The sequence below is a fragment of the Temnothorax americanus genome, unplaced genomic scaffold, assembly GCF_048541705.1.
Source record: "Temnothorax americanus isolate GAGA-0224 unplaced genomic scaffold, ASM4854170v1 Scaffold29, whole genome shotgun sequence".
Classification (NCBI taxonomy): Eukaryota; Metazoa; Arthropoda; class Insecta; order Hymenoptera; family Formicidae; genus Temnothorax; species Temnothorax americanus.
The window spans coordinates 241,534-268,020 of NW_027509432.1; the positions used below are offsets into that span (position 1 = coordinate 241,534).

Below are 26,487 nucleotides of genomic sequence, written 5' to 3' on the forward strand. Positions count from 1 at the left end.
GCACCCTGTTTCTTGCACGTGCGTCACGGATATTCACGGATATTCACGGATAGACGTGACGTAGATTTTTCTTTACGTCATGACGTCACGGAACCACGGTTCTTTTAGCTTTTAATTATTTTTTAATCATTTCTCGATGCTATATTCTTTCAAATTTATTATCTTTAACAGGTCATGCACACACACACATGTATAATTATAATCTGCATCCTTTGACAAATTCTACGTAACAATTAGTCGTTAGCAATTTTGCCAGAAAGTATCATCAAGCCTCGTATCCTCGACATTGATTTTATACCCATATTTAAACACATTTACACTAATTTTTTTCTTTCGTTTAGTTAATTACATGTGTGTTATGTGTCACACATTTTCTACATTTGTCGATCATTAATGATGTACATAAAATTTAGCGTATTATCATGAATTTTTTACGGTAATATCATAAAAGCCTAAGGATAGGATGCATAACAGACGAATATATCTGCAAATTGTTGCGACTAAGTTTTAGCATCTATATTAAGCCTGATTGTATTGACAATTGATTGAAGAGTATAAAGAATATTTACAATATATCAAACCTGTGTACGAACAACAGGATTGCCTCGTATTTTGCATGATAATTTAAATAGAATCGATACGATTTGTGGATTTGCGGATTTGCGGCGACGATTTTGTAACAACAAATCGACTATAAAATATACAGATTTGAAATATATACAGAAGTATATACAGAGATTTAAGTAGTTTTATTATCCAAATATTTTAGATTGCGCGCAGAAGAGAAATATAGGCAGAAAGTATTTAAATCTTTTTGACTTAGGATTTACGATGCAAATATCTTTTTTAAAGTTATTTCCGATTTTCGGCACAGCATCCTCCTGGAGGATGAACGGTATCTTTCGCCTGCGTGGCACAATCCGCACCCGCCGAGTCTCTCTCGTTCTTTTCATTTTTAGTTTGTTTGCAACAACCAGACATACAGCAACCGCCGGCTGCTTCTCTCGCTCTAATAAAAAATACAGTAATAACGTTTAAAATATTAATTAATAATAAACGTAATAACAACAGTAATCATGATATTAAATACAAGACAAAACTGTGACAAACTCTGAATAAACATCTAGTAGGAATTTATTATGCGTAATTGTGTAAATATGATGAAAAAGATGAATTTGTGAATTCATCTAAAATAGCCCATATGACCGCCTTTTTAACCTTGTCATCAAGTAGGACCATTGCGTTGGTAGATTACTTTCCTGTCGGGCAGCAGCTCTTTTGATCTGTAGTGGCATCGCTACAACATCCGCCATGCTCTTCTTTCGTACCCGAGCAACATTTGGCACCGCAACATCCTCCGTGTACCTTATTTTCTCTACATATTTAGTCGAGTTACAATCACTGAATTATCAAAATCTCTAACTGTAAGAATATTGCTGGCAATGCTTGTGCCATCATTATTATGCAGCCAGGCGGCCATATAGGTTTAAATAATTTTCCGAATTTTTTAAACTGGTTATCACGCAATTTTTACTTTTTGCTACAACATCCAGCGAAGTCCTTTTCCTTACTGGCCACACTGTTCTTTTTCTCGCCACTGTTCAAACATAATGTGTGATACATAACACATACATTATTTATATATACGCGTAAACATATTTATAAATTTATATATCTATAAATATACATGAAAACTTACTTGCATCGACAGGTCACTTGCCCAGCATATCCTTTTTGACTGGTAATTTTTCTATAAAAGATAACATAGATATTTTTCATACATGTATTTACACAAAGCAGTGTTTTATATCTACGTATAAGTATATATATACATAATACTACATCAAAAAGAAAAGTATGCAAAAGAAGTTTATAATATAATATGAGAGATAAAAATTGCTTTATGTAACGCATATAAATATTACTTACGCACAATGATCACACATGATGAGTTTTTAGTGTCTTAAATTTTTTATTTTGAAAAATTCTAAAATTTTGATAAAATGTATATTGTTGAAAATTAATATGTGACGTGAATTACAAACAAATATTACGCGTTACCATGGTTTCGTTCATCTTTTTCTCTACCGGCATTTTTTTAAGGAATTTTTGTAAATATATATCTAAAATGTGTCATATATTTATATATATATATAATATGTGTGTGTGTGTGTGTGTGTATAATATACTATATTTAAGAAAAAATATATATGTTAAGGAATTTTTATACATTTTCTTTTAGAAGATTGCAAACTAGAAAAATTATCTTTAATATATTCTTTAAATGAGACATAATTTTAGTAAAATAGCGTTTCTACGTATATATACAGCTACTTTAAGTCCAAGCTGCTATTCCTATTTATATTTTTCATGATGCACCGCTTTACATATATCTGAACTCAAAACAATTTATTTCTAAATAATAAACGATACGCTTTTCAAGATCTGCAAACAGAATTGTTGCGTGAGTTATAAAAGAGAGTATACATATTATGACGATAATAACTTTATGTTATAAATAAAATATAAAAAATTTACGTACTTCAGGTTGCGCTTTAACGTAGCATATAGCTATTTGAAAAGCTTTATCGCACGCATTCTCTGCTTCTAAAAATTAATTTTTCTATTAATTTATTATCGACTATATAATCAATTTCTGTTTTTCAAATTTTTGATATACTTATATTATATCCCTCGTAATATATGCTAGTAGGTATATGTTTACGAATCTATATACGTATATAGGTATATTGAACTGCTACATTTTATATAAAAATTAAATAAAATATAAAATGTACATTTTAAAAGTTGCAAAAATTATAGATTGACCCTGTTATACGAGAAAGTAACTAAATATAATGAGGAGACTTACGAATCGATTTACATCGATTAAGAATTCTTTTCGATGACTCTTGCATATTGCGCGGGAGATGACGCAGAGCTTTTTCAACATCTACATTGTTATTCTCATAAAGAATACCAATTTTTATCATAAAGCATCTCAAATAACATTTTAATTTTATATCAGTTTGTTCAATATTACCAGCCTTTAGTTGCTTTAAGGATACTGGATCAAAGAAGCCAATTAAGAAAAATAAATACATTATTCTCAATGTGCGAGTAATATAAAATATTCATACCCCAAGAAACATTCGTTTGCTGACGACAATCTCGTTTAATGTCCGCTTGTGCTCCAACATACACACAAAATAAAACAAGTTAAATATATTTAAAATTTAAACGTGTCATATATATATAAAATTGTTGTACAATCTACGTATATGCACAGATATAAAAACTTTGAATTCTATACTCTAAAATTTAGTTTATAATTTACACAGTAAATATACAAAACGTTAATTTTTGCAATATTAGAGAAAAATTTTAATACAAAGTAATGTAGAAAAATAAAATGTTTAAAAATGTTACTTACTAGCAGAAGAGATAAAGTAACGAGTAGTATATTTGTAATTTTCATATTTCACGGTGCTCCTCGAACAGCTTTCTGAAAGAAACCAGTCAAACGGTACTGCAGTTAATGAGAACATAATCGTAGATGTAGACCGTAATCGACGTGAATATTTTGTTGATATTCAATCTTTGATAACTATCCATAATTCACATATAAATGTCTATACATATATGTCATATATAGACTATAAATGTACCATAAATGTCAAATATGAAATTGAACGAATACATAAATGCTATATCAACCAGCTGTGTTGTAAGTAGTCTAGCACATAAATTCATATATCAATGATTTTGTAGGACAAACTATAAAACGTTTTGAGAGACTTTAATGTTTTTAGCCGACATTTAGATAAGATATTTTTTAGCATACATACAAAGTGTATGATTTATTTATTGTTATGGTTAACAATACCATTTTGACATTATATTATATTATTTATTATACACTATTTTTATAACGTTACTTTATTGTTTATTTTTATAATATGTCGTAATTTTAAGTCTGAACTGATTCCGCTTATTTTTGTTACAAACAATTATATCAACGCTATCTTTACTATATCGTTTAATAGACATGATAATAATTTACCTACAGTTTTGCGCGCATTTCTTTAACAAAAAATATATATACATACAATATATTTCAGCCACAATTTCAGCTATCTGGTATTTATTCGGTGTCACGAATGTTTAACAACAAAAATCATTATTATAAGCTATGTCGGTAAATGTACTTTTTATATAACCATCGATTGATAAATTATCACCAATCGTTAAATGTCATTATCTTTAGTATTTAAATGCATTCGAAATGCAATGCCAGAGGCCACTATATGGTGTATTCAGTTTGGAGACGATAAGACAAAACCTGCCTAATATTTTTATTAATTCTATTTTTAATTAACAATAAAAGTAACTTATTTTTAGAGCTAAATTATTTTATAATTAGACCGTGCATCTTTATAATCAAATTTGATGCAGTTTGAGGACACTTTATTTAAAATTATGTACAACTGTTCCATATACCATTAATTAATGAGTATAATTTATCTGACATGCTTGATTAGCAAAATGTTAAGTAAAAAGTAAAATGTTATTAAACAATTAACAAATAGTCGATTTCTTCTCAGAATGACAAAGTTGCCATGATAAATAGTGGAACATGTGTAACTTATTGAGTTGGTAGTATATACGTATAGATAGATTTTGAATATTTGTGTATTTTGTGTGTGTGTGTCACACATATATTGGCGAGCATTATATTATTTAATATCATAATTTAACTTTGGTTACGTAACGTTGGTGTTACGTTATTCATTCATACACAATTTATAACGTTGCGTTCAACACGACCTGTAAACGCAAAAAAAAAGAGATTACAAAAAGAGTATAGCGATACTTCGTACTAACAATAAGTGGATCTTTTATTTTTCATCGACCCTTTATTAATGTATATGTATGTAGATATGCACGCTCTAGATAACGAACGATACTAGAAAACTAATGAGAGATGTTGTTATCGTTAGAGATTATCTAGGTTTCCCATCAAAATTCCAATTATCGACGCTTTCATTAAAGTTTATTGCAATATCAATTATACCCAATGTGCCCCATGTCACATATGTGCCCTGAGCGATAGGGCATAGGTGTCGTCGTCACCAAGTACACGCGGGGTTCGCGGGGACACGCATTTTTTCTCGCTTCTTCTCACAGACATATACAGAGGAGCATCGGCATCGAACATTCATCTTGTCGCAGACTCGCAGACTCGCCGACTCGCAGACTCACGACGGCGAATGAAGCCGTGAAGCGAGAATGAAGCGAGAACGAAGCGAGGAGAGATATCCTCCGCTCCGCGCAAGGGACCTATATAACTGTACCGGCTGTCTGGGTCAGGGGGCGGGCCGCTACGCGCGTTTGTAGTATACTCCGTATATCGGACAGGTGTACCCTATTCCGACTCTTCGAGTTCTCGCGTGCACCTCTGAGACCGGCGACCGCACGTTGTCCCGGCGCGCGCGTCTCTTTCTCTAGCTGTCGCGCGGGCATCGCGGAGTATCGCGGAGTCATCGCAAGGTGATCAGTCGTTCGCACGGAGCTTCCGAAGGCTCTTATAGAGTCCGTTCGAGAGAATACCGCAATTCACACTTTACCAGCGATACGAGTGAGTTTGTCAATCTCACCCTCGGTATTCGCGCTCGTTGGAGCTTGGAGCAGCGTTGCGTTGGAGCGCGAGCGTGCGGAATTGGGCGTTGCGGTTGTGCAGCGGGACGCGGGACCTAACGCGTTATACAGCGATTCGATACTTGGATCGATGTTAGCGATCCCAGCGATTCGTTCAGTTCGTCTTTCTTCCTTCTGACCGTTTGACATCCGAAGGAGAATCGTGCACGTTGGGGACCACACTTGCATCCGGATTTGCTTGGGTATCGGCTCAGAGAAGTAAGATATCATCGCGTGTCACTAATATCAAGTTAGACCGAATGTTCAGTCGCTGCATCTAATATCGTTCTTATTGCAAGCTCGACTGTTTGATTTAATTTGCTTTGAGCCGTTTATTAAAAAAAAGAAAAAAGAAAAAAAAGCTATTCGTCGTCAATAGATACTGATACTTGGATGCTAATACTGATACAAAGAATTTTTTCGCGGTGAGAAGAATTGCTCGAAAATATCATCTGTATGAGAACGCGTTGTTTCGAACATGCATTTTGCATTTTGTTAGCTGCTGACAGACGACCCTGACTATTTTAATTCCCAAATACTCTACGGCTCTCCACGACTCTGCGCCTTGTGTGTGCACCGCGATGAAATCGTCGTTATATGTAGATAATTCGCGGCTGTTAAACGCGCTTCTTGAGTCTGGCGGACGTACGTACGGCGGTTAACGACCAGCTACGTTGCACAGGACGTAATCCAATTAGCGCTACGTCACTGATTAAGTTATTAGAGGCAAGTCGCACGTCATCGCGTTTCGCGCCTCGTTAATGCGTTAATAACGGTCGGGGCGCGGGCTCATTGAGAGAAATTATACGTCGCGCTGTAGGAGATGCGGCACGATATATGTATGTAGTTAGCCACGTGGTGACCGTTTCCACTCCAGCGATTATGCGCTACGGCGGAACAATATTGAACAGGTCCAACGGACCTGTTCTATAATATCGATAGAAATTCTTCTAAAGTTATCGTGATTATGTGATTTTTCACATTTATTATTATATAATCGTGTAAATATAAATATAAATTAGTAATAATTAATAATATTAATGTGACACGCGTGTGTATAGAACACAGGTAGAGAAACATTGCTGCATAATAAAGCGTGTAATTTCGTGTATACCATTGCGCAAACGGCGCGCGTAACCAAACGAAGTGGTGCATATTAAAAAAAGTGGACTGTGAATTTTTTATGATACATACAATTACGCGTGCGCGCGTTTACCCAATAAGAAAGCTAGATCTGTATTGATGGCAGCAGAACCAATGGCTTTAAGGTACACATTATTATCCAAGATTCAAAAGTGTGTCACTTTGCAGTATTCTTGTCTAAAAATTTTTATATAAGATCAAGTTCATAAATCATAAATCGGATTACGTTTCTACGTTGAGATTTGTATCGAGTATAATTTTTATTTAATATTTATTTATTTATTAAAAATTAACGCATGATTTTTTTTCTTCCATCATAACCTTTTATTATAGATTACGTGTTCTCTTTTGCTAGAACGCAAATGTAGAGAGAAGCGATAGAGTTGGACTACTTTGTTACATTTGATCACCATAATAAGATTAGTATCATAGATCTCACATTAATAATTACGACACATCACTATTATTTTGATACAATAGCGTAATGGCTAATAGATGCGCTGTCACGATCGTATTAGATATCTGAGCGCGACAGTCCGGCGCGTTCAATTTATTCAATTTATTAAGGAGATCTCTCACATTATTACGACGATTTTTCGACGTACGATTAGCTCACATCGCGAATATATTAAAATTTCTACAGCATTCTGCATACAATCTCTCAGAATTAATATTTATGTAGAATCTTTAGAGCGAAATAATTAGCGAGATGAGACCTCAAAAAGAAAATGGAAACAAAAACAAATATTAGACGAACGTCGCGGTCGTATATGAAATCTCTGAAAAAGTCTGAAACAAGTAACATACATTCATCGATGCATCGGTATGTTTGGTCTGTCTTTTCGAATGTTAGCGGATACTATGTATTTACAACACGGACGTCTTTCTGGATGTCCGTTATATGGAAGAGAAGATAATGAGAAAGGGGGACAAGGAAACAGAAAAGTCTCCATGTTCGTTCGATATAGGTCGCTATTAGGTTGCTGATTATGCGAGTGCCCGACTTCGGAATTACAACATCGACGGAACCGTTATATGTATTTGGCACTATGCCGCACATCTTCGGCATGCCCGATTCATGGTTAACGTGAAATGGGAGACGTGTAAACAGCTGGCAGTGATTTTTATTCGAGTACAAGCTACTCGTGAGAGGAAGAACAGGTGTCGCGGTTTATCGTGACACGAATTGCAAAGCAGAATGACAGATAATATATGATACGATCGAATGACTTTGCGGTTTTTGCTGTCTCGCGATTGTCTCTCCAAACTGCTTCCGAAAGTCACGTGTCGAGGCAATTACATTTGCGACACTTGCAATATTAAATATATATATTTTTATTTTTTTTAAAGATCAAAATTATCGTATGATTGCAGATTGTTTTCGAATATCAATATCTTTGTTCTTTCTCAACAATTTCTCCATAAATCATCAAAAAAACGGCTTTACAGTTTACAAGAGAAAATTTCAAGATCGATTATCGATTATCCAATTTTTCGATTTTAGATATGTTACGATCGTATACACCAAGTACTGAATTCGCGCAAACTGGACGAATAACCGGCGGCCGCGCCCGGCTAACCGGTTGGTTCCTTTGACTTGGACTCCACGTGCGCGCGCGTGCGGTCGAGCGTTGATCGGCGGGAGCCTACTTGCCTACATTCATAAAACGTCGAGCATACCACTTGGACACTGACCGCACATTACCGCACAGTCGTCTTGCATATCGTCTCTGGCTTTTCTCTTTCATGCGCGCGCGAAAGCGGTCGTGCCATTCTTCATTATAACGTTAAAACCGGAACGTTACTAAACTTTATAGATTTTTATAGTTTAAAGATCAAAATGATCGAGACCCACTTAATGTTAAAAATTAGAGAGAACATTTCGATAAATAATCGTCGGAAGTAAAATTCTGTGTGAGCGCTGTTTGTTAAATTTAAACGGTTAAATGGTAAGATTAAAGAACTTTAATACACACGTTATCGTATAGGTACTGTATGTACATACATTACATATGTACATTGCGCGTATTATATGTATGTTGTGAAAAAGAATGCTTGGACGAGGAGATATTTCTGCCGTGTTCTTTGTAAGAGAGCATTAAAGCGCGAGACATTCAAATCGACACGATCGTTAAACAAATTAGTACCTACTCGCGACATTTTACCTACCCGCCATTTACATGGCTGTTTTCCCCGTTTACGTCTCAATTTACGTCTGACAAAAGCCTCGGCAAGTATTTCATTACACTTGAATAAAACTAGTTATGAGGTTTTAATTATTTTCTTTTTTTTCCCGTTTATATATATGCACACTGCCTGTTTTATAATCAAGTGCTTTGTTCTCTGAAAATAGGTTGCAGTCAGATTTTGACTCTCGTTCCGTGTATATGCAGAAAAGCGGTCATGTAACGAATAACGAGTCAGCGCAGGTATACTTACTATATCCCCATCTTTTTTCTTCTCTATTATAAAAGATATAATGTGACAAAATCATTTTGATTTGTTATCTCACGTGAGATTTATACATGTTGACGATTAAACGTGAAACTTATACATATATATGTTGGCTTCTGTACGTGCGCTTTTGTGCCATGCAAATTTAGTGAATTCGACTCCGATAGATGCGACCGCGGTTTCACGTTTACAACGAAGTAACGGAGCGAAAACCCGGTCATTCGAGAGGAATTTGGGACAGATGGCTTAGTGGTTGCGCGAGGCGAACATATTGCTTGATAATTGGCGATCAAACACGAGCCAAATGAGCGAAACCCGAGTTCGACAACGGGCTGTCCCGTAGATTATAGCTAGACGTAGATGCGTCCTTTACCGTAAGGTAGCGGAAATAAGCGCGATTAATAGTAAACGCTCCTAATGTGATCGTTGTAAAGTTTCGATGACGAACGATGCTTCTCTAAAGATTCTTATAATTATAAACTTTGTAAAACTCTAATTACAGATCACACAGGCGTGTCGCGAGCAGTCGGTAGTTACGCCGACAGAAAGGACCGGCCGTAATATTACGATATAATTTAATTGTGAGAGACAGTCTCCACGACTTCCACGACTACTCGATCGTACGATTATATCGTTACAGGTAGGTTATTATGCGTTGGCACAATCATTTCAGATTATTTCAGAAATCAAGTATTTTTTTTATCAAAGAGTTTTTCACAATGCCAAATTATGCCATAGTGTATATTTAATGTTTACGGTTGAATTTAAATTTAACACGTGATCGGTATTTTTTTCAGTGATACCACTAGTGTTCCACCGTGGACACTAACGCGGTATGCAGTTACGCATTTGTATCCTAGCCTGTCTCCTATTGAAGGGGGTGAGTGAATACGTCTTTTATGTTCTTCAAAAGTGTTCTTGAATGAACGAATCTCGATTCTCTCGGTTTATGCGACCGTTGCAACAAGAGTAGTACGTCATACGGAAAGAGTTAACGCGAAATTGTCGATACACGTTCCGATGATGTTGTTCGTCGAAGATCGTCGTAACGGCGTTCGAAGCGAAATATGTCGATCGATGAAAGAAAGACGGTGAATGAGGTGTACAGGTATTATTGGTATTCTCATCTGGTGCGAGAACACCAGCGGTACCAGCACCGGGGGAAACGCGGAGGGCACGCGCGACGCGGAGTACGCGGACGTGGCGCGGTACGTCCGCGTAGGTAATTACTACATTATAACCCAGATATCTCGTGGTGGGTACGCACGTGGCCGGGCAATGCCGTTACCCAGTGCTCTGACCAGTCTGACCCAGAGCTAAGGGCGACTCGCCTGGCCCGATGTCTCAAAATGGTGCGCGGATGAGCGGAGCGGCGCGGCGTCTCGATCCGGCTCGTTCACTGTCCACTGTCTACCGAGGACCCGAGTAACGTTTCATCGCGCGTCGGGCCGCTCTCTTACAAGGTGGTGCGCAAAAATCCCGGGCGCGGAACGACCGGTTTCTTCGGTGCGTACCCTTTTCATCCTGCATTCCTATGGCCCGACACGATTTTCGATGCGTGTGTGTCCGCATCCTCTTTATTTTTCGCTCAACGATTTTCGCTTCTCGATCGACGATTATCTTTACTTTCGCAATAGAGCGGGACGAAGAAATCGTCGTTACCGTGTCGATGCCGGTATCGTCGATATCGCTCCGTTTGCCCGTCGCCGATATTTCTATGAATTATGCGAATATAACGGATTAACACCATTTCAATGTCAATAATAATAAGCTGCTTAATTCTTTCTGTACGTAGTTTTAACAAAAAACCGCGTGTTTCTTTCTCTTTCCACCTCTTATATACATGCTTTATATTCTTGCAATAAGAAATGTGACAAATTTCAGTGTTTGCTTACGTGCGTTTTATACATTTGTTATTTTTATTCTTCTGATAGCGGCTACCGACGTCGAACCGTTACGATCAAAGACGTCGAGTGGCGTTGGACGAAATATATTTGATATAACATGGTAACATGGCAATATGGTACCGCCAGTTGTCGCATCTTGTTCGAAAATCGCCGGAGTCGAGATCCGTCGCGATGCCGATGGCGCGAAACCCGGCGCGCAAGTAGGCTCAGTAGGCCTTGATCGAATTATGGGACGCGCACATTGAAAATCCATGACAGGACGAGTATAAACAGACGGGCCGGGCGGTAGGGGTGAGAATGAGAAGGAGACCCGCCGAACATGTGCGCGCGGAACTGGCCGATTGACCCGCGGCTAAAGACACGGGTGGTCCGTTATGCCCTAAGGTCACGCGTGACGCAATCGACCACTGTAACGCGTACACGCGGTTCTATACACACCGACTCGATGCTCCTATTCCGCCAGCTTCCTACCTCGCAACCCCCTTATCGCCGCGTCCCCGCCGTCTCTCTTCGAATCCTCGAACTCCACATTCGTTGAACACTCCGAACAGGTTCGTCGCCGCCGGCGACTCGCCGTCATCCGAACAGTCCATGCCGCGTTGCCCTCGGCTGTCGCGTCACCGGAAATAACTCTTTCGACGATCGCTCCATTTGTCCGATCGGATAATCGAACGATCGAGCCCGTACCGCATTTCTCGGTGCACCGCGATTCTGTCGAGCTTGACATACTTAGGTTTCCCGCGTGCGAGCGCGTGAGAAACGGATACCGTTGTATGACCGTTTTTTTTCTTTTTTTCGATAAATGTATAAAAATTATTATCCGAAACGACGTTCGTACGTATGTATGTATATATACATCGGAGCGCTCACAATCAGTGTCAAAAATAAAATTTTCGAATGAGATCTCGGTATGGTGATGTAGCCTCATTGGATACGTTAGATCGAGGGTGACATAAATAATTAATGATTCGAAGAGAGACAGAGAAACGAAGATTCTCTGTCGAAAGAAGTATCATAAATACATGACTAGTTTCGCAAGAATTTAACATCACCCGTGGCGCAGATTTGAACCAATCACCCATTATTTTTTAAAACTCACTTTTCACAATATTTTGTTTAAAACCGGAGATGTGTGATGTACATCACACACACACACACACACACATATACGAGGATTGCATCTATTTATCACATCAACGCGCGATTATTGGTGTCTTTACAGCTGGCTCGAGCCGAAGAAGTCGAGGTTGTGGAGGCAATTCCGGGAGAAGATAATCGAAACGAGAATTCGGCACTGAATCACCAGGATAACGAATTAATTAATTCCGATCAATTGGCATTGGATTCCATAGCGGATAAGGATGCGGGAGGGAATCACTATAAATCGGGCGGTCTTCGAGGTCATCCTCTGCTACCACCGGGTCGAGGTGCGTTAAGTTTGCCGCGTCCGCACAACGTCGCCTATCATGGACCACCACCACCATTGCCGCCTTCTAAAGCGCAATCGGAAGCTATGGATAAGATCTATACCACTGGCGGTGGCGTTAGCACCGCGATCGGCGTCGAACCTTGGCCAGCGCCGACGCCCGATATGCCAAAGATCGTGTCGCTGGACGTGAAATGCGAGAAAAGTCTGATGAAGGTTTACTTGGGCTTCGATAAGCCGTTCTACGGTATAGTCTTCAGTAAGGGCCACTACAGCAACGTTAATTGCGTACATCTACCTGCGGGACTTGGCCGCACGTCCGTCAACTTCGAAATCAGCATACACGCGTGCGGGACGGCCGGCAATACGGAGAATGGATTGTACGGCTACGGCGCCGAGTCTGGCTCCGGGACGTTCTTTGAAAATATCATAGTGGTGCAGTACGATCCTCAAGTGCAAGAGGTTTGGGATCAGGCGCGTAAACTGCGCTGCACTTGGCACGATCTGTACGAGAAGTCGGTCACTTTCCGCCCATTTCCCGTGGACATGCTGGACGTAGTTCGCGCGGACTTCGCCGGTGATAACGTCGGCTGCTGGATGCAGATCCAGGTTGGCAAGGGACCGTGGGCTTCCGAGGTTTCGGGATTGGTCAAGATCGGCCAGACTATGACGATGGTACTCGCGATCAAGGACGACGATTCCAAGTTCGACATGCTTGTGAGAAACTGCATGGCCCACGACGGCAAACGCGCGCCGATACAATTGGTAGATCAGCGAGGCTGTATCACCCGGCCGAAATTGATGTCTAGATTCACAAAAATCAAGAATTTCGGCGCTTCGGCGTCAGTGCTGTCCTACGCCCATTTTCAGGCGTTCAAGTTTCCAGACTCTATGGAGGTTCACTTCCAGTGTACCATACAGATATGCCGATACCAATGTCCGGAACAGTGTTCGGAATCGTCGCCGCTTTTGGAGAATCAGAGTCTCCTGGAGAATCACCATCGTCACTCGCCGACGAATGGGCACCCTGACGTCGGATACGGTCTTCCGCCTCCGATCCCGCTGCCGTTGGAGGCCTATTTACAGGCAGCGGCTGGACGACCCCGAGACGAAAGAAGAAGGAAATCCCGAGAGATCGTGCACAATTCACAAAAGGCCGTAGGTGTGAATCGAATTATCCGTGTTGTCTCGACCGGTGACCTGACCTTCTCCATCGACGAGAGCAACGATAACAACAACGGCGAGATGAATGGACCAACGATGGTATTTCCACAACGTCACGAGAACACGGCCAGCTCGACCATGATCTGCATGACCACTCCTGGTTTCGCGATTACTCTCATTGTCCTACTCGCCGTTCTACTTTCCTCGTGTGTGTTGTCCGCTTACCTCTTTATACGTCTCAGGCCCTTTTCGGCAAGGGCCAAAAAGTCCATGGCGTTTTCTAACGTCGAACAGAATGGCGCGACGAAGAAACCTTCGAGAACGTGCTTCTACTCGTAGAGATATCTGTCACGAGTTTTGGTGATCTGATATATCTTGATGTTGGAAGAAGGCGACCGTCGAATTTTATGGTCTTCTTCTTCTTCGAAACCGGTTTACGAGATTTTCTACGATATCGTTGAAACGTCGTTGGAGGTCAATATTTCCACAGGATGAATTCTCTGCGATCGTGTAGAGAGAAAGAAATTAGTTTTGGGTGTCAATACTTTGCCAAGACAAAATATTAGCGGTAAACGGGTGGAAAAGTCATCTGTACTATTTCAAATACCTTTGGCCATTAACTGACAGTATTTTTTGTACGTATATTTATGTGTATGCAGAATTTCGAGCGGATCGAGCACACGTAGTGGAATACCTTTTACAAGGAGACCAGGAAGGGAACTTTATGTAAACTGGTCTTCGAAATTGCGAATCTTCAGGTTTCGTAGAGGCTATCGAGTGTCGCAAGCACGACTTTATGTAAAACTACGTTTTCCTAACGCCAGCGGTATTATCTTACGATAATGTTGCAATACTCGTGTCACCTTCGTTCACTACATATATTACGGTCTTCATAGAGTTGTGCTTCGTCATAATGAAACTTATGCTCAGGCCTTTATATATAGGCATAAACATAGGCGATACGCCGAAAATTTAGTCAAAGATAATCAAACCTGTTTCTGCGTTTATTACTTATCTACACATGTTTGTATTTAGTTTCTCCCTGTTTTTTTTTTCTTTCGGGATTTGGGATTCTCGTATAAACAACGTATGCATGGTTGCTCAAAATGCGACTAGGTAATAATAAAGCTGAAATTTTGCGAAAATAGTCTATGTTATCTACAATATAGCATTTAAGCAATGTTAATAATGTTATTGTTAATATTATTATTCATATTTATACTTGTTACCCATCTAAATTTTTTATAGATAGAATCTTATATAAAATTCTACATGTGAGGTAAACAAATAAAATAAAATAATAAAATGTGAAAGTATTATTCTCTATTGCAATATCGACGAATTAAATATTAAATAATTAAAATGATAAATAATGAAGATATTGGCAGACAAATGTATTATACCAAATTGACAAATTTTCAATTATAAGTATTTAATTATTTAAAGTTTACTTTAATAGCTTTTTCTTAAGTTGCGAAAATCTGAAGTGCCAAAATATTATACTGATATTATGTAAAACAGCAAATAATAAATTACGCAGTTTGGTTATGAGATGAGGTTTGCTTTAATTGTTTCACGTGCAGCTATATAAATGTTAAACATAAACAGCGCTCAAAAATGTGATGAATGATAAAGTCGCATTAAGTCTTTATCGCATTTGTCATATTATTGTTACTACGATCAATACAGTATTGCTCAAAAAACGTATTAAAAATGCGAAAAGAAATTTATATGTGGAAGTTATATATGAAAGTAATAAGTTATATATCGTGTGTGCAGTCATTAGTTTATACAATTTGCAGCGTGATTTATGTATTTAGTGTATAAGATATACAATATAGTAATACGCAAGGTGTTCTAAAAGTTGCGCATTTCCATGGCCATTTAATTAGAATTAATCTCATACAAATCTCTCTCTATTTAGTTATTTGATTAACCAATAAAAACAGTTGATGTATTTTTATATACAGAATAAATTATAATTAGGAATTAATCGTATATTCCAGGTATATTCAATTCTGTAAATATACATATTTATTGCCATTATTATTTATTTATATATTTATATACATTACATAAAAAAACATCTTTTAACTAAATAGTCGTACTATATCGCCTTACTTTTGCTCGAACGTTTTTCATTCGCTGTCAGGCAATGCCACGTTTTATCTAGTTCTCAGTGCTGATCGTACACATGCTACGCTTAAATTAAAGTTACCCAATCTAAGCGTATGACAAATTTTTGTACACGTGTATATATGTACGAATAACTTAAGATCTAGTTTTAAATATTATATACTTGGCAACTCGCAAGTCCTTTGGACGAGTAAGGAAATGAAACTTTATTGCTCGTCCATTAGTAAAATCCGTTTAGACAGTTTCCCGAGTTTCCTACGTGAAACAGAATTCGGATATCATAAATACGGCTCAAAATATGTCCATATCGTTGGAAATATCTTTGGAAGAGGTCTTTACGCGTGAGACATTTCGGTATGGACATTTCCAGGGTGTTTACTTACGTATATCAGGTATAAGAGATTCAATTGTAACAAAAAATTATATTTCTGGCAGTAGCTTAATATACTGACTTGTTAATACGTGATTTGAAACAATCTATCTATACATGAGAGGTATAAAGGGAAAAATTGTAAACCCTTCTCCAAGTCTTGCGCACACACCCATAGGTTGTGAAAACTTTAGAAGATGAAGGAATGGACATAACGGGAGTTGAATATTTATTTTCCTCGTGTCAGCTTTCCTAAAAAAAAAACTGTTAACATATTTCATACACATCCGAGATAAATATTACTTTTAGCCTCCTTAGAGCAAATCATTAACGATCTCTACATGACGAGAATGTCGTGGAACTGAACACGATTCAGTATCCTAAAGACTCATAAAACAGTATAACAATATCTATTAATAATCTAAATAAAACTTAGATCATAGATGATGTTTCGTAACCCTTGATGTATTTGTTGATAGAATCTCGAATGCATCGAAACCTCTAGACAGAAGATAATTCGATGCACCAGAGCAATCATAGCTGTGTATCATTTTTACCATTCGTACGACAAAATACATTAATCTTATAAATATACTACTAATAGAATTATGAATATTTCCGATATTATTTTCTTAAATTACTTTTTTTACGATATACCCACGACTTTTATTATTAATCAAGGCGTTAAAATTTTCACAAAAACGCGATCTGCATATCAACGACAAATTATTCTCATAATTTTTCATACTGTTGTGGATTTATTCTAGCTTTTAAATATTTTCAATAAATGCGCTCTCTTATAACATATCTGTTTTATAACTTTTTAACGTATGAATTATAACCCCTTATTGTATCTTCATAGACATAGAGTAATAGATATTTTTCATTATTTGTTCTTTAATGATTTATGATTCATTTAAAATTATTTTAAAAGATTTCTTTATTAAACATTATTTTTCAATAGATTTATTCAAAATGTAAAAAGAAGAACTTGTAAAAAGAGCATAATATTGTCATTGTGTAATATTCAGAAGAAATATTCATAACAATGCGGTATTTATTAGTACTTAATTGATCATAATTGAAAACTACGATTCGTGACATAACGGCTGAAAAAAAACATCGCGTTATTGAGACAATATTTATGTTACGAGAGTTATGGGAATAGCTTCGCTATAAAATCATCAGAATAACGCAAATACCTAGTAAAGATATAGAGTCCTCGACAACTGCGATTCGCGAGAATTCAATGTCGTCGCGCGATTCGCAGGAGGACACTCGAACAATAGTGTCGAATAATAGCGTTCTGTTTCCTTTAGTATTAGCTCATCTCTCTGCGTGTCTCTCTATGTGAAATTCCTGTCCTCTCGATCTAACCGCGATATAATCGCGCGCAGCTCAGCTCCGCACTTACGATACTTTGTACAGCGTATTATTGCACATTGTCTCTCCTTAGACGCACCTGGCCCACGGTGGCCTTAAGGTATCTTAAGGCGACGCGAGTTTAAGGCCTCGTCATCGTCATCAGTCTCGTTCGACCGATGGATCCGCGGTAATCTGCGAAACTATGTTCGTCGCCTGCTTCTGTTGCAGCTCGTCGGGATGATGAGTGGGTCGCGCCGTGCAGCGCACGCGGAGCAGACCGTAAGGCAACCAGCCGTTGTTGTTGGCGTGTACTTCGGTTTGATTGTTTTCTCTGCTGCCGGCGGTGACGTCCCGCTGCGCCTGCAGCCGATGCAGCATCGCGCCTGCAACGAGGGCGGAAACGACCGCCGAGAGGGCGACGACGATGAAGAGCGCGCTGAAACCTGGCATTGGTAGACAGATTCCGTAAACGACCTCTTCGCGTATCCTACCCTGAAAAACTGTCACCGCCTCGGCATGCGTGTCCGGACTAAAGGCCAGATCCGCCTCGGAGATGACCTCGTAAATACCGCTAACGCCGACGTCAGCGCTGCGCGCTTTCCTGTCCGTTACCGTCACCGAGCGTTTTCGCCGGGTAACGCTGGCGGAGAGCGGCGTCACCGGCACCGCGCCATTGTCTTCCTCCAGATTCCGTGGTCCATGTGGGAATTGATCCTGCTCGCTTTCATACCTGTTCACTCGCGATGGCTCCTGAAAGAGAAGCGGCGACGTTATTTATACCGATTTCGCGACGTTGTTTATACCGATTAAGAGAAAGTTTTACAGTAAGTTTTATATTTACCATAAATGGTTTCGATAAATCGACATCATCCGGCTGGACCTCGCTGTGGTGCTGCGTTTCAGTCACGGTACTCGACACAGTCGACGGTACTCGTCGGTTACTCGTCTGTGCCTGCGCTTTTGGAATCGACTTTTCAACATCCAGGAAATGTCCACCGATCGACGTCATTTCATCGCCATTCTGGATGACATCGTCGTACAGAGAACCACCTCCTTGCTCCACATTGCCATCCGCATCTTCGTTGTCTTTATCCGCGCTACTGTTATCGTTGTCATTGGAGAGGCTAGAGGCTGCCGTGCTCTCTATATACTGTGGTCGTATTTGATCCTTTCTTTCTTGAATATAGTGAGCTACGGAACCGCTCAATTGGCAATGATCCAGGCAACCGTGCCGACATATCTCCACCTTTTTTATACGAATTTTTATATAAGCAAACTTGTCAAAGAAAACCCGGAAGGTATATAGATTGTAAATATTATAAATAATCAAGTTTGGTTTGAAAATCATCAAATTATTACATATATCACCTTGCATTTGATATGAACGCTTAACGCGTCTGGGAATTTAAACGCGTGGAAGAAGGCGTATGTAATGACGGTCGCGCGGTCGTCGGAGCCGCGCGCCTTCAAGAACCGGCTGATCATCTTCGGTCTCAGCACGCATCCGAACTCGTCGCTGAGCTGTATCGTGTGACCGCCGCCGTCCGAAGCCACGCACGACTTGACCCGCATGTCGAACTCACCTGTGCTCGGTTAAATAACAGAAAATTACGTTAGCGCCCGTGCGATCGCCCGGAAAGTTTCGTGTATCTGGAAAGCTCGTTACCTCGATAATCGTTTATGGCGACGACCAGAGTAAGAGTGGAGCCGAGCGGCACGATACCGGACACGGGGGGCGCCCATGGACCCTTGCCGTGCTGAATTTCCATCCAGCAGTCCACGTTGTCACCTACGAATGGAACAGCGATGTATAATATGGGTGTACACAACGTTATTCATGCGACGAAAAGAAATACCCACAAATAGCGTAATAGCGCATAATACCGTAATAGCTACATATCATCACGTTTTCGAAAGTGGTCGCGTTTATATTCCGACGGAAAAAAGCGCGATATTAGTTAATTTAGCGATATAATTGTTCTTCGGGTAGTATTCTCTGTATATGTATTTCGGCGCGGTGCCACGCGCTCGCAGTTTATATATATGTTATATAAACTGAAATTAACTGATGTCACTGTGGTTTCACCTGCGGCCAACCGCAAACGGGTGCACGAGTTGCAGTGTATCTCGTATGATATGTTTGCGCGCATCAAATGTACCGCTATCTATCCCTCGTAACGCACGTTCAAAAGCCAAGTATTCATACGTGCCGCTTTAACAGAAAATTACCACCGTGGAATACCTGCGTTGCGCAATTACTCGGATATTTAACCGCGATAATTTCAGAAAAACTTGAAAGTCTTCGAGAGGACATGATTCTATTTGCTGTTTAAGATTGTTTACATTACAGCAACAGATGGCAATCGAAGGAGAATTTCTCGTGCGCGCGGATGTGTCGCGTGGTAGTTTTTTTTTTTTTTTTTTTTTTTTGGTACTTTCGATAGTGTCTTCATTAAGATTTATCTCCATTAAGAAATGGTAAATATTTGATAAAAATATAATCGTGAGGACTGAGGTATTTGTACCTCTAAAATCCAGCTGTATCACGTCGAGGTCCGCGATAACCATCGGTGGCTTCGATGCGGTCTTTTCGTAATCGTTAAACCACTCGCAACGCAGTCGTTTAGCCTCGTCCCAAACTTCGAGTAAATCTTTATCGTACTGGACCACCACGGTATTCTCGTAAAATTGTCCGTGCATGTCCGGTTTCGTACCGCATCTGGAGTAAAATAAAAAATATATATAAAATAATGTGCAATACGTTTTCTACAGTTCTTATAATATATGTTATATTATAATTTTAACAAAGTTGGTGAAAAGTGAATAACTAAATAAAATTGTGTCTTGATATTTTCGTGTTGTAAGCTTTACGATAAAATGTGACGAAATGCGAAAAAATGCGCGAAACCAAGAGGCTAGAGTAGATGAAATTTCTTTGATGATACGTCGAAAGTTACATTCGACTATCTACGCTATACATATATGCTATACAGGTATATTTTTCTTTTGATTTCACGCACTTACCTCGCGTAAGCTATCCGAAAGGAAAAGAACGTTTGTCCGGTGGACGGTGGAACGTAGATGCAACGTGGGTCCGCGTGTTGGCCTTTGGACGAGACGATGCCTTCGAAGGGTTGCGAGAATGAGAGGTGGACGTCCATATGATCTTTTCCGCACATCACTTCCAAAGAGTGGATGGCCGGCATGCCCTCTGGCCTCTCCAGCGGCCAAATGTCGCTGTTGCTACTGACGCTCCTCAAGCCAACCACCTGCACATTTAAAGAATATTGTACGCTTCTTCTTTGAACCCGCGTGACCTTCCTCCTCTCTCTCTCTCTTTCTCTCTATTTCTGCTATCCCTTCGCTTCCTGCTCATTGTCCGACACCGTATGCATGATGTATGTATGTACATGGCTCGTGGCTTCAAAGTTACGCACGTAAAACGGTTAGAATCGGTTGTCGATCCTACTTTCCTCGCGGTACAAGAAAATTACTTTGCGGTAAAGTTCACAGGGGAAGGTCACTGAGTCGGAAAGTACACCAAGATCTTTTGATTATTTGATATCTGCAGGCAAAAATATTCAACTGAGACACCTTGCGTATATGACGAATAAGATGATAAGCTGAAATGGTTTTACATAATTTTATTTTACGCGTAAATGTATTTTTAATTTTTACAACTTAATAAACCCTAACCCAATGTTTTCTTCTATAGTCCATCTTTATCATAAATTCAAGTCAATAAGTAGATCGATTATTTATCTCTATACATATTGTTATATTGTATAAAACTATTCCACAAGAGATGAGAGACAAGTTTTCAGTTCAGTTTAATTGAAACATCGTCCTTAATACGTCCACGTTGGAAATTATTAGCTATAAATCAAGTTCGTTACCTCGCAACGAGTTCTTTTTTGCGCGCAGTGCGTTTAAAGAGGTTTCCTACGAAGATGGGATTGTAATGAAAACTTAAGTACCCGTGTATTTTCGCTCCGCCCGTCCATTAGACCCAAGATAATCCATGCGATTTAGTCATAAATACCTCTCACGCTCAATCGGAACTGACAATCCCGCGTATACTTCTTGCCTCGCCGTTAATGCTGGTATATACGAGGTAATCACGAGCCACGAGGCACGAGCCGCGCTGAGCCGCGACAAGAGCAGCATCGCGCTGGATCGCGCGGCACGTCTATTTCAAATTAATCATGACACACATTAGCCTTTTATCTCGTATTTTCGCTTACTTCCTCTACTAAACGCAGATACTACAAGTGCCAAGTGCCATTATTTTGTTGGCGTGTAAAGCAATGTTTAGCGAGATTACAAAAGTGTTAGCAACGATGATGCTGTTTTGGTTGCGGCGCGGGCGCCTGACTGGTTTTCGCGGCGATATCTAATGAATTGAATCTTGAATCTAACGAGCGGTTCGGGGACGCTCGATTACGATAATTAAATTTATCATCACTTTTGCTATTTATTACTTTAATAACACGACACTACTATCAACTAATGACACGACTCCATTGGCCGTGCATTTTCAAAGACGTTCTGAGAACACATTTTATTCAATTCTGGAATAAAAGTTGTAATAATTAAGAATAAAAAAAATAAAAAAGCAAAAAGAGATATAATACATCAACACAGTTATTTTATGTATAAATATTAACTTGTTTATTAATAGTTATTAAAATAAAGGACGTGCGGCAAAAGTAAACGCAAAGTTTGTAAATGTAAATTATTAACCGCGTTGCGGATTGCAATCTCGTTTTGTAAAGAATTATTACCCTAATAAATCTAAGGGTGTATGTATCTTTCGGGCTATGTGTACTTTGTCAAGATTTATTTGTAGTATTACTATTGTAATAAAACTTTATAAGTAGATCAATATGTCTGGTCTATTAAACCTAATCTAGATTCTGCTTCTCAGAACTTGCTTGCGTTACGATTGCATTGAAATATTTTATACAACTTCTCTATTTTTACATGTAAGTAAACGAAAGTTTACTTATATTGTGCAATATTACAGCTTTTGTCGGTATCGTCCCATCCTTAAACGACGCGACGGTCGATACCGCGAATTTACTACTATACCACAACACGCATCTACCACCCTAGCGCGGATAAATAATCGTGATGCACCATCGATTGTCCATGAAACGTTAGGAGTGCCTTTGTTCCAAACGCTTCTGGTTCTGGTAATTAAGAGATGCTATACACATGCGCTTTTGGTCGTGGCCTTAGAAAATCTTAGGTCCTAGACGCTACGTGAACGAGCGAGTGCGGTATCGCCGTAACGGGAGAAGCGTCTTTACCGCTGCTTTAACGGTCGTCGTTTTTCGCGCAAGTGAAAACACGTTTCTACGCTCTTACAATCGCACTGTTAAATGACAACGTTTCATTAGAAATGATTACGCACCTGGGCACCTGGTAGACGCGGGTACCCTTTTTGTCGAGTGCGTTGCGCTGCGGCATCGCGCGGCATATCGCGCCGCGTCGCGATGTACACGACCATTGACTTATCGTTAGAATCAACTACCCCCGCGAGTATCTCTCTATTCGCTATCCCCCCGATAATTTGCCAAGATATGGAAACTGACATTTTATCGTCAATAACTTACCACCGTACGTACCTTTAAAAAGAATAAGATCTTTGTTACTTTATTGCTGGCATTGCATGTTCTCTCTCTTTTAGACGATCTTGGAAAAAATGACAAATAATATTCATATTATATATAGCACGTGGGCACTGCCGCCGCGCCGGAGGCAGAAGTAAAAGATGTGGTTTACGACTTCTCGAGACTTGGTTATGACCTCGTGCGCATCGGTATTCCAAGGTACTCGAACGTGAGGCACATTGGTAGGTGAGTTTCCCATCGCGGCACCGGTGGCGTTCGAATACTAATGCCCGTCTGCGAATAGTCAATTGTACTCGTGACAGCGGAAATAGCTGCCTCGGTGCCGCGTGCTCGCGTGTGCCGATCGTAAGACGGAGGATTGAGGTCGACGCGAATACGAATGAAGAGAGTTTTATGGCCGATTTTACTGACCTTCCTCAATCCTTCGGGGATTCGTATTACGTATTAGTAATGTATAATCAGTGGTAAAATCTCCGTACCGAGTTACTGGCGTATCTTCGACAACTTGGATAAAGCTCGTGGATGGTTCGTACGTCAGTATTGGCTACTACTATAACTGTGTCTACTTCGCAAGTTTACACGGTTTAACATTCGATTTTACCACTCGCTCTTTCTTAAATTGTATAGATCGCGATAGTATTCCCTGATTCTAATCTCGTCTGCTCTGATCTACATCACAAGCGATTCTAGCGATCTGATATATACACTTATCGTCGACATTTATAGGCGAGACGCGCCTATTTTGCAAGGCCACGGAGATAGATGTGTTTCGCCGCACGGTACCGTCTATACGATAGGCTTCACGTGGAGTTCTGAATAAAGTGAGAAGGAATGAGGGGAATGGGACCGGGTGGAGAGGGGGTTTAAAGACGGAGTAACGGTACCTAGAGTAGGCACGAATATCCGCTTGCAAGCTGTCGCGGCGGCGCGCGGCGCGGCGGCGGCTCCCGCCGCGTCATCGCATTGTCATCTTGTAAATGGAAACGCGAATTCCCGCCGTGCCGGTCAGGTCAGAGTCGGTCGCTCCCGCGCCCGTGGAAACGACGAGCCTTTTTATCTCCTGCGCGGTCCTCGGTCCTTGCTAAAACGGTATCCCGGTTATTAGGCGGTCAAACGACTATTACGCGAACGAGTAACTTTGGGAGTAGTTTGGTCCGCGCGTGAAACCGTTATTCATTAATTATTATAGGATCTACGGCGACTACGGCGCTAATGGCGTAGAGCCATTGGCTAAACACACTTGAAATTACGGTCCATTATCGGAATCGGCGCGGCGCGGTCGGTCGCCAGACTCGCCAGTGCGCACGGCTCTAGGGCCTAATTGACCGACAAAAGAAAACCGCTAGAAGACGCGCGGGACGAAACGCAAGTCACGAGTTACGAGTCTCGTGTGTAATGCCATGCCGACCTCGCTAGTCGATACACCGCTGTTTGTGCCCCTGTCCCTCTTAGCGCTGCTCGCTCGCTGCTCATTGCGCGTTATTAAGACAGCGAATCTGATGTTTCATCTCTCAACGTCGATAACTCCGCGCTAATGAACCTTTCCAATTGAGGACGAATAAGGCCTCTCGTGACACTTCGCCGGAAGCGTCGCTTCGCGATTATTTAGTATCGCTTCTATCTAAATAATTGTACAGAATTGTGCAGAACTGGTATTGCAGATAGATATTTTCAATGAAAGCGTATATTAAACGTTTAAAACGTTACATTAATCTTTGACAAGTCGGCGTCGCTTGAAAATCAGAATAACGTTAGATGATATATCATCTACTTGGTTCACAAAAGAGAGGACGTTAGCTCTTGGCACTAATTCAAAATCGAAAAGTTGAAATCATATCAATGTATCGTTATCCGTTGGCGTTTGTCCAATTTGCAAATCGGCGCTATACACTCACCATATAGATCAGCGTACGTAGCAACTTCCACACCCCTGGCATCCTGGAGGTCCCAGCCTCTCACGACGAAACACCGTCCTGCCCTGCAAAGACAAACGCACTGGCTCGCATTAGTCCGCTTTAATTTCACTGTTGTGCGCGAATTGTTACGCCGCGGCCGCGGCCGGCGCGCGATCCTACACTTGAAACCGGATCTATTTTAATTTATCCGACCACCATGGTCTAGCGAGCAAATTAACCGGGCACCGTCTGCCAGGTTGCGCTTCGAATCCCAAGGAGGTCTCGAGCGCAAAATTGATTTGCCGGGAGAAATCATGATTATGGAGTTTGAAATATGAAATATGTAAGCGTTTGTGAAAATTAGGATAACGCGGCATGCCGCAAAATTGCAAGGAAATAGCGATAATCTCTTGTAAAAAATTAGAGCAAACAATAAAATATAGTGATATTGCCTGCTTACAGTACCTATATACATGTGTGAATGTAGAGCATTCCCAGACAGTAAACGAAAATGTATTTTATATAATTTTATATATACATCAATTGAAATAGTAGGTACTAAACCTTCACGGCTTTGCCTTGCCACACACATGTGGCGTCTTTCATATTTTGTTATCGCTTTAAATCAATTTCAAGATTACAATACAACCGGTGAAAATCGATATTAATAGTTATAACAGTACATATTTGTAAAGATAGCTTAATCCTAACGTACGGCTTGCGCAATTGACCTGAAAATGACGAATACGATGAATATCTAGCATTGTGTCACGCAATGTGATTCACCTGCATCCATTTGCGCTGATACGGTAATAATTAGCGACACGGATAAGATACGACATAAGTTACCGCGCGTAAAAGTCGAAAAAGCCGAACGATACATGCATTAATGTTGTCACTGATTGTTAACCTGTAATTTTAAACGCGACTGTAACAACTGTGACGACAATATTACGTTAACGAGACTCAATATAATTTCTGCTGTTTCTTAAGCCGTTTAAAAATTTGTGTAAGCATCTTCGATCTTTATTTCTTTTTAACATTTTGGAGAAAATCAGGAATTCTAGTAATGTTTTTAGGAGATGTTATATTCGTTTTCTTCTGAAAAATGCAGGAAGAAAAAATATGAATACTTCTCGACACAATCAAGTGCAATAGATTATGAATATCTAGATTTTGAGAAAATTTTGAAAAAATTTTGTGAAAAAGAAATTTGACTTTAAGAGTCAGTAGCAAAGTAATACGAAAAGAGGGATAGAAACTCGTCGCTACGTTTGTGAAATCTTTCAGTTTT

General features: G+C 39.8%; 4 protein-coding genes across 9 annotated transcripts in view; 1 reads left to right on the plus strand and 3 right to left on the minus strand.

Annotated features, from left to right (window-relative positions):
- Dy (transmembrane protein dusky) overlaps positions 1 to 15,691 on the plus strand; it is a 56,624-nt gene extending 40,933 nt beyond the window's left edge. Inside the window, exons 1-4 of one of the 2 annotated variants that reach the window (XM_077410720.1) lie at positions 5,157 to 5,916; positions 9,797 to 9,934; positions 10,092 to 10,174; positions 12,424 to 15,691. In XM_077410720.1, the coding sequence (XP_077266846.1) occupies positions 10,130 to 10,174; positions 12,424 to 14,130 (1,752 nt within the window). In that variant the 5' untranslated portion in view covers positions 5,157 to 5,916; positions 9,797 to 9,934; positions 10,092 to 10,129 and the 3' untranslated portion in view covers positions 14,131 to 15,691. Of the gene's footprint in view, positions 1 to 5,156; positions 5,917 to 9,796; positions 9,935 to 10,091; positions 10,175 to 12,423 lie in introns of those variants that run through there. The other variant, XM_077410719.1, reaches the window with a different exon arrangement.
- LOC143899837 (uncharacterized) lies at positions 329 to 2,116 on the minus strand. The gene is made up of 4 exons (XM_077410517.1): positions 1,930 to 2,116; positions 1,700 to 1,750; positions 1,535 to 1,597; positions 329 to 1,009 (listed from the first exon to the last, which is right to left on the minus strand). Exons 1-4 carry the CDS (start codon positions 1,944 to 1,946, stop codon positions 853 to 855), a joined length of 288 nt encoding a protein of 95 aa, XP_077266643.1. The 5' UTR covers positions 1,947 to 2,116; the 3' UTR covers positions 329 to 852.
- On the minus strand, positions 2,302 to 3,537 carry Obp9 (odorant binding protein 9). Of its 2 annotated transcripts, XM_077410516.1 has the most exons (6): positions 3,432 to 3,537; positions 3,141 to 3,196; positions 3,044 to 3,067; positions 2,873 to 2,953; positions 2,543 to 2,607; positions 2,302 to 2,445 (listed from the first exon to the last, which is right to left on the minus strand). In XM_077410516.1, the coding sequence occupies exons 1-6, from the start codon at positions 3,476 to 3,478 to the stop codon at positions 2,416 to 2,418; spliced, it is 303 nt and encodes a 100-aa protein (XP_077266642.1). In that variant the 5' UTR covers positions 3,479 to 3,537; the 3' UTR covers positions 2,302 to 2,415. The 2 variants fall into 2 exon arrangements, with proteins under 2 accessions (XP_077266642.1, XP_077266641.1); XM_077410515.1 differs by having other exon boundaries at positions 2,873 to 3,067.
- A 151-nt stretch (positions 15,692 to 15,842) lies between the features above and the next one.
- The window catches only part of M (zona pellucida domain-containing protein miniature), a 267,575-nt gene continuing 256,930 nt past the window's right edge, over positions 15,843 to 26,487 (minus strand). For 3 of the 4 annotated variants that reach the window (XM_077410715.1, XM_077410716.1, XM_077410717.1), the window contains 7 exons: positions 25,194 to 25,276; positions 20,687 to 20,931; positions 20,188 to 20,381; positions 19,329 to 19,451; positions 19,031 to 19,245; positions 18,504 to 18,908; positions 15,844 to 18,412 (listed from right to left, as the gene is read on the minus strand). In XM_077410715.1, coding sequence (XP_077266841.1) covers positions 17,822 to 18,412; positions 18,504 to 18,908; positions 19,031 to 19,245; positions 19,329 to 19,451; positions 20,188 to 20,381; positions 20,687 to 20,931; positions 25,194 to 25,235 — 1,815 coding nt within the window. In that variant the 5' untranslated portion in view covers positions 25,236 to 25,276 and the 3' untranslated portion in view covers positions 15,844 to 17,821. Of the gene's footprint in view, positions 18,413 to 18,503; positions 18,909 to 19,030; positions 19,246 to 19,328; positions 19,452 to 20,187; positions 20,382 to 20,686; positions 20,932 to 25,193; positions 25,277 to 26,487 lie in introns of all 4 variants that reach the window. The other variant, XM_077410718.1, reaches the window with a different exon arrangement.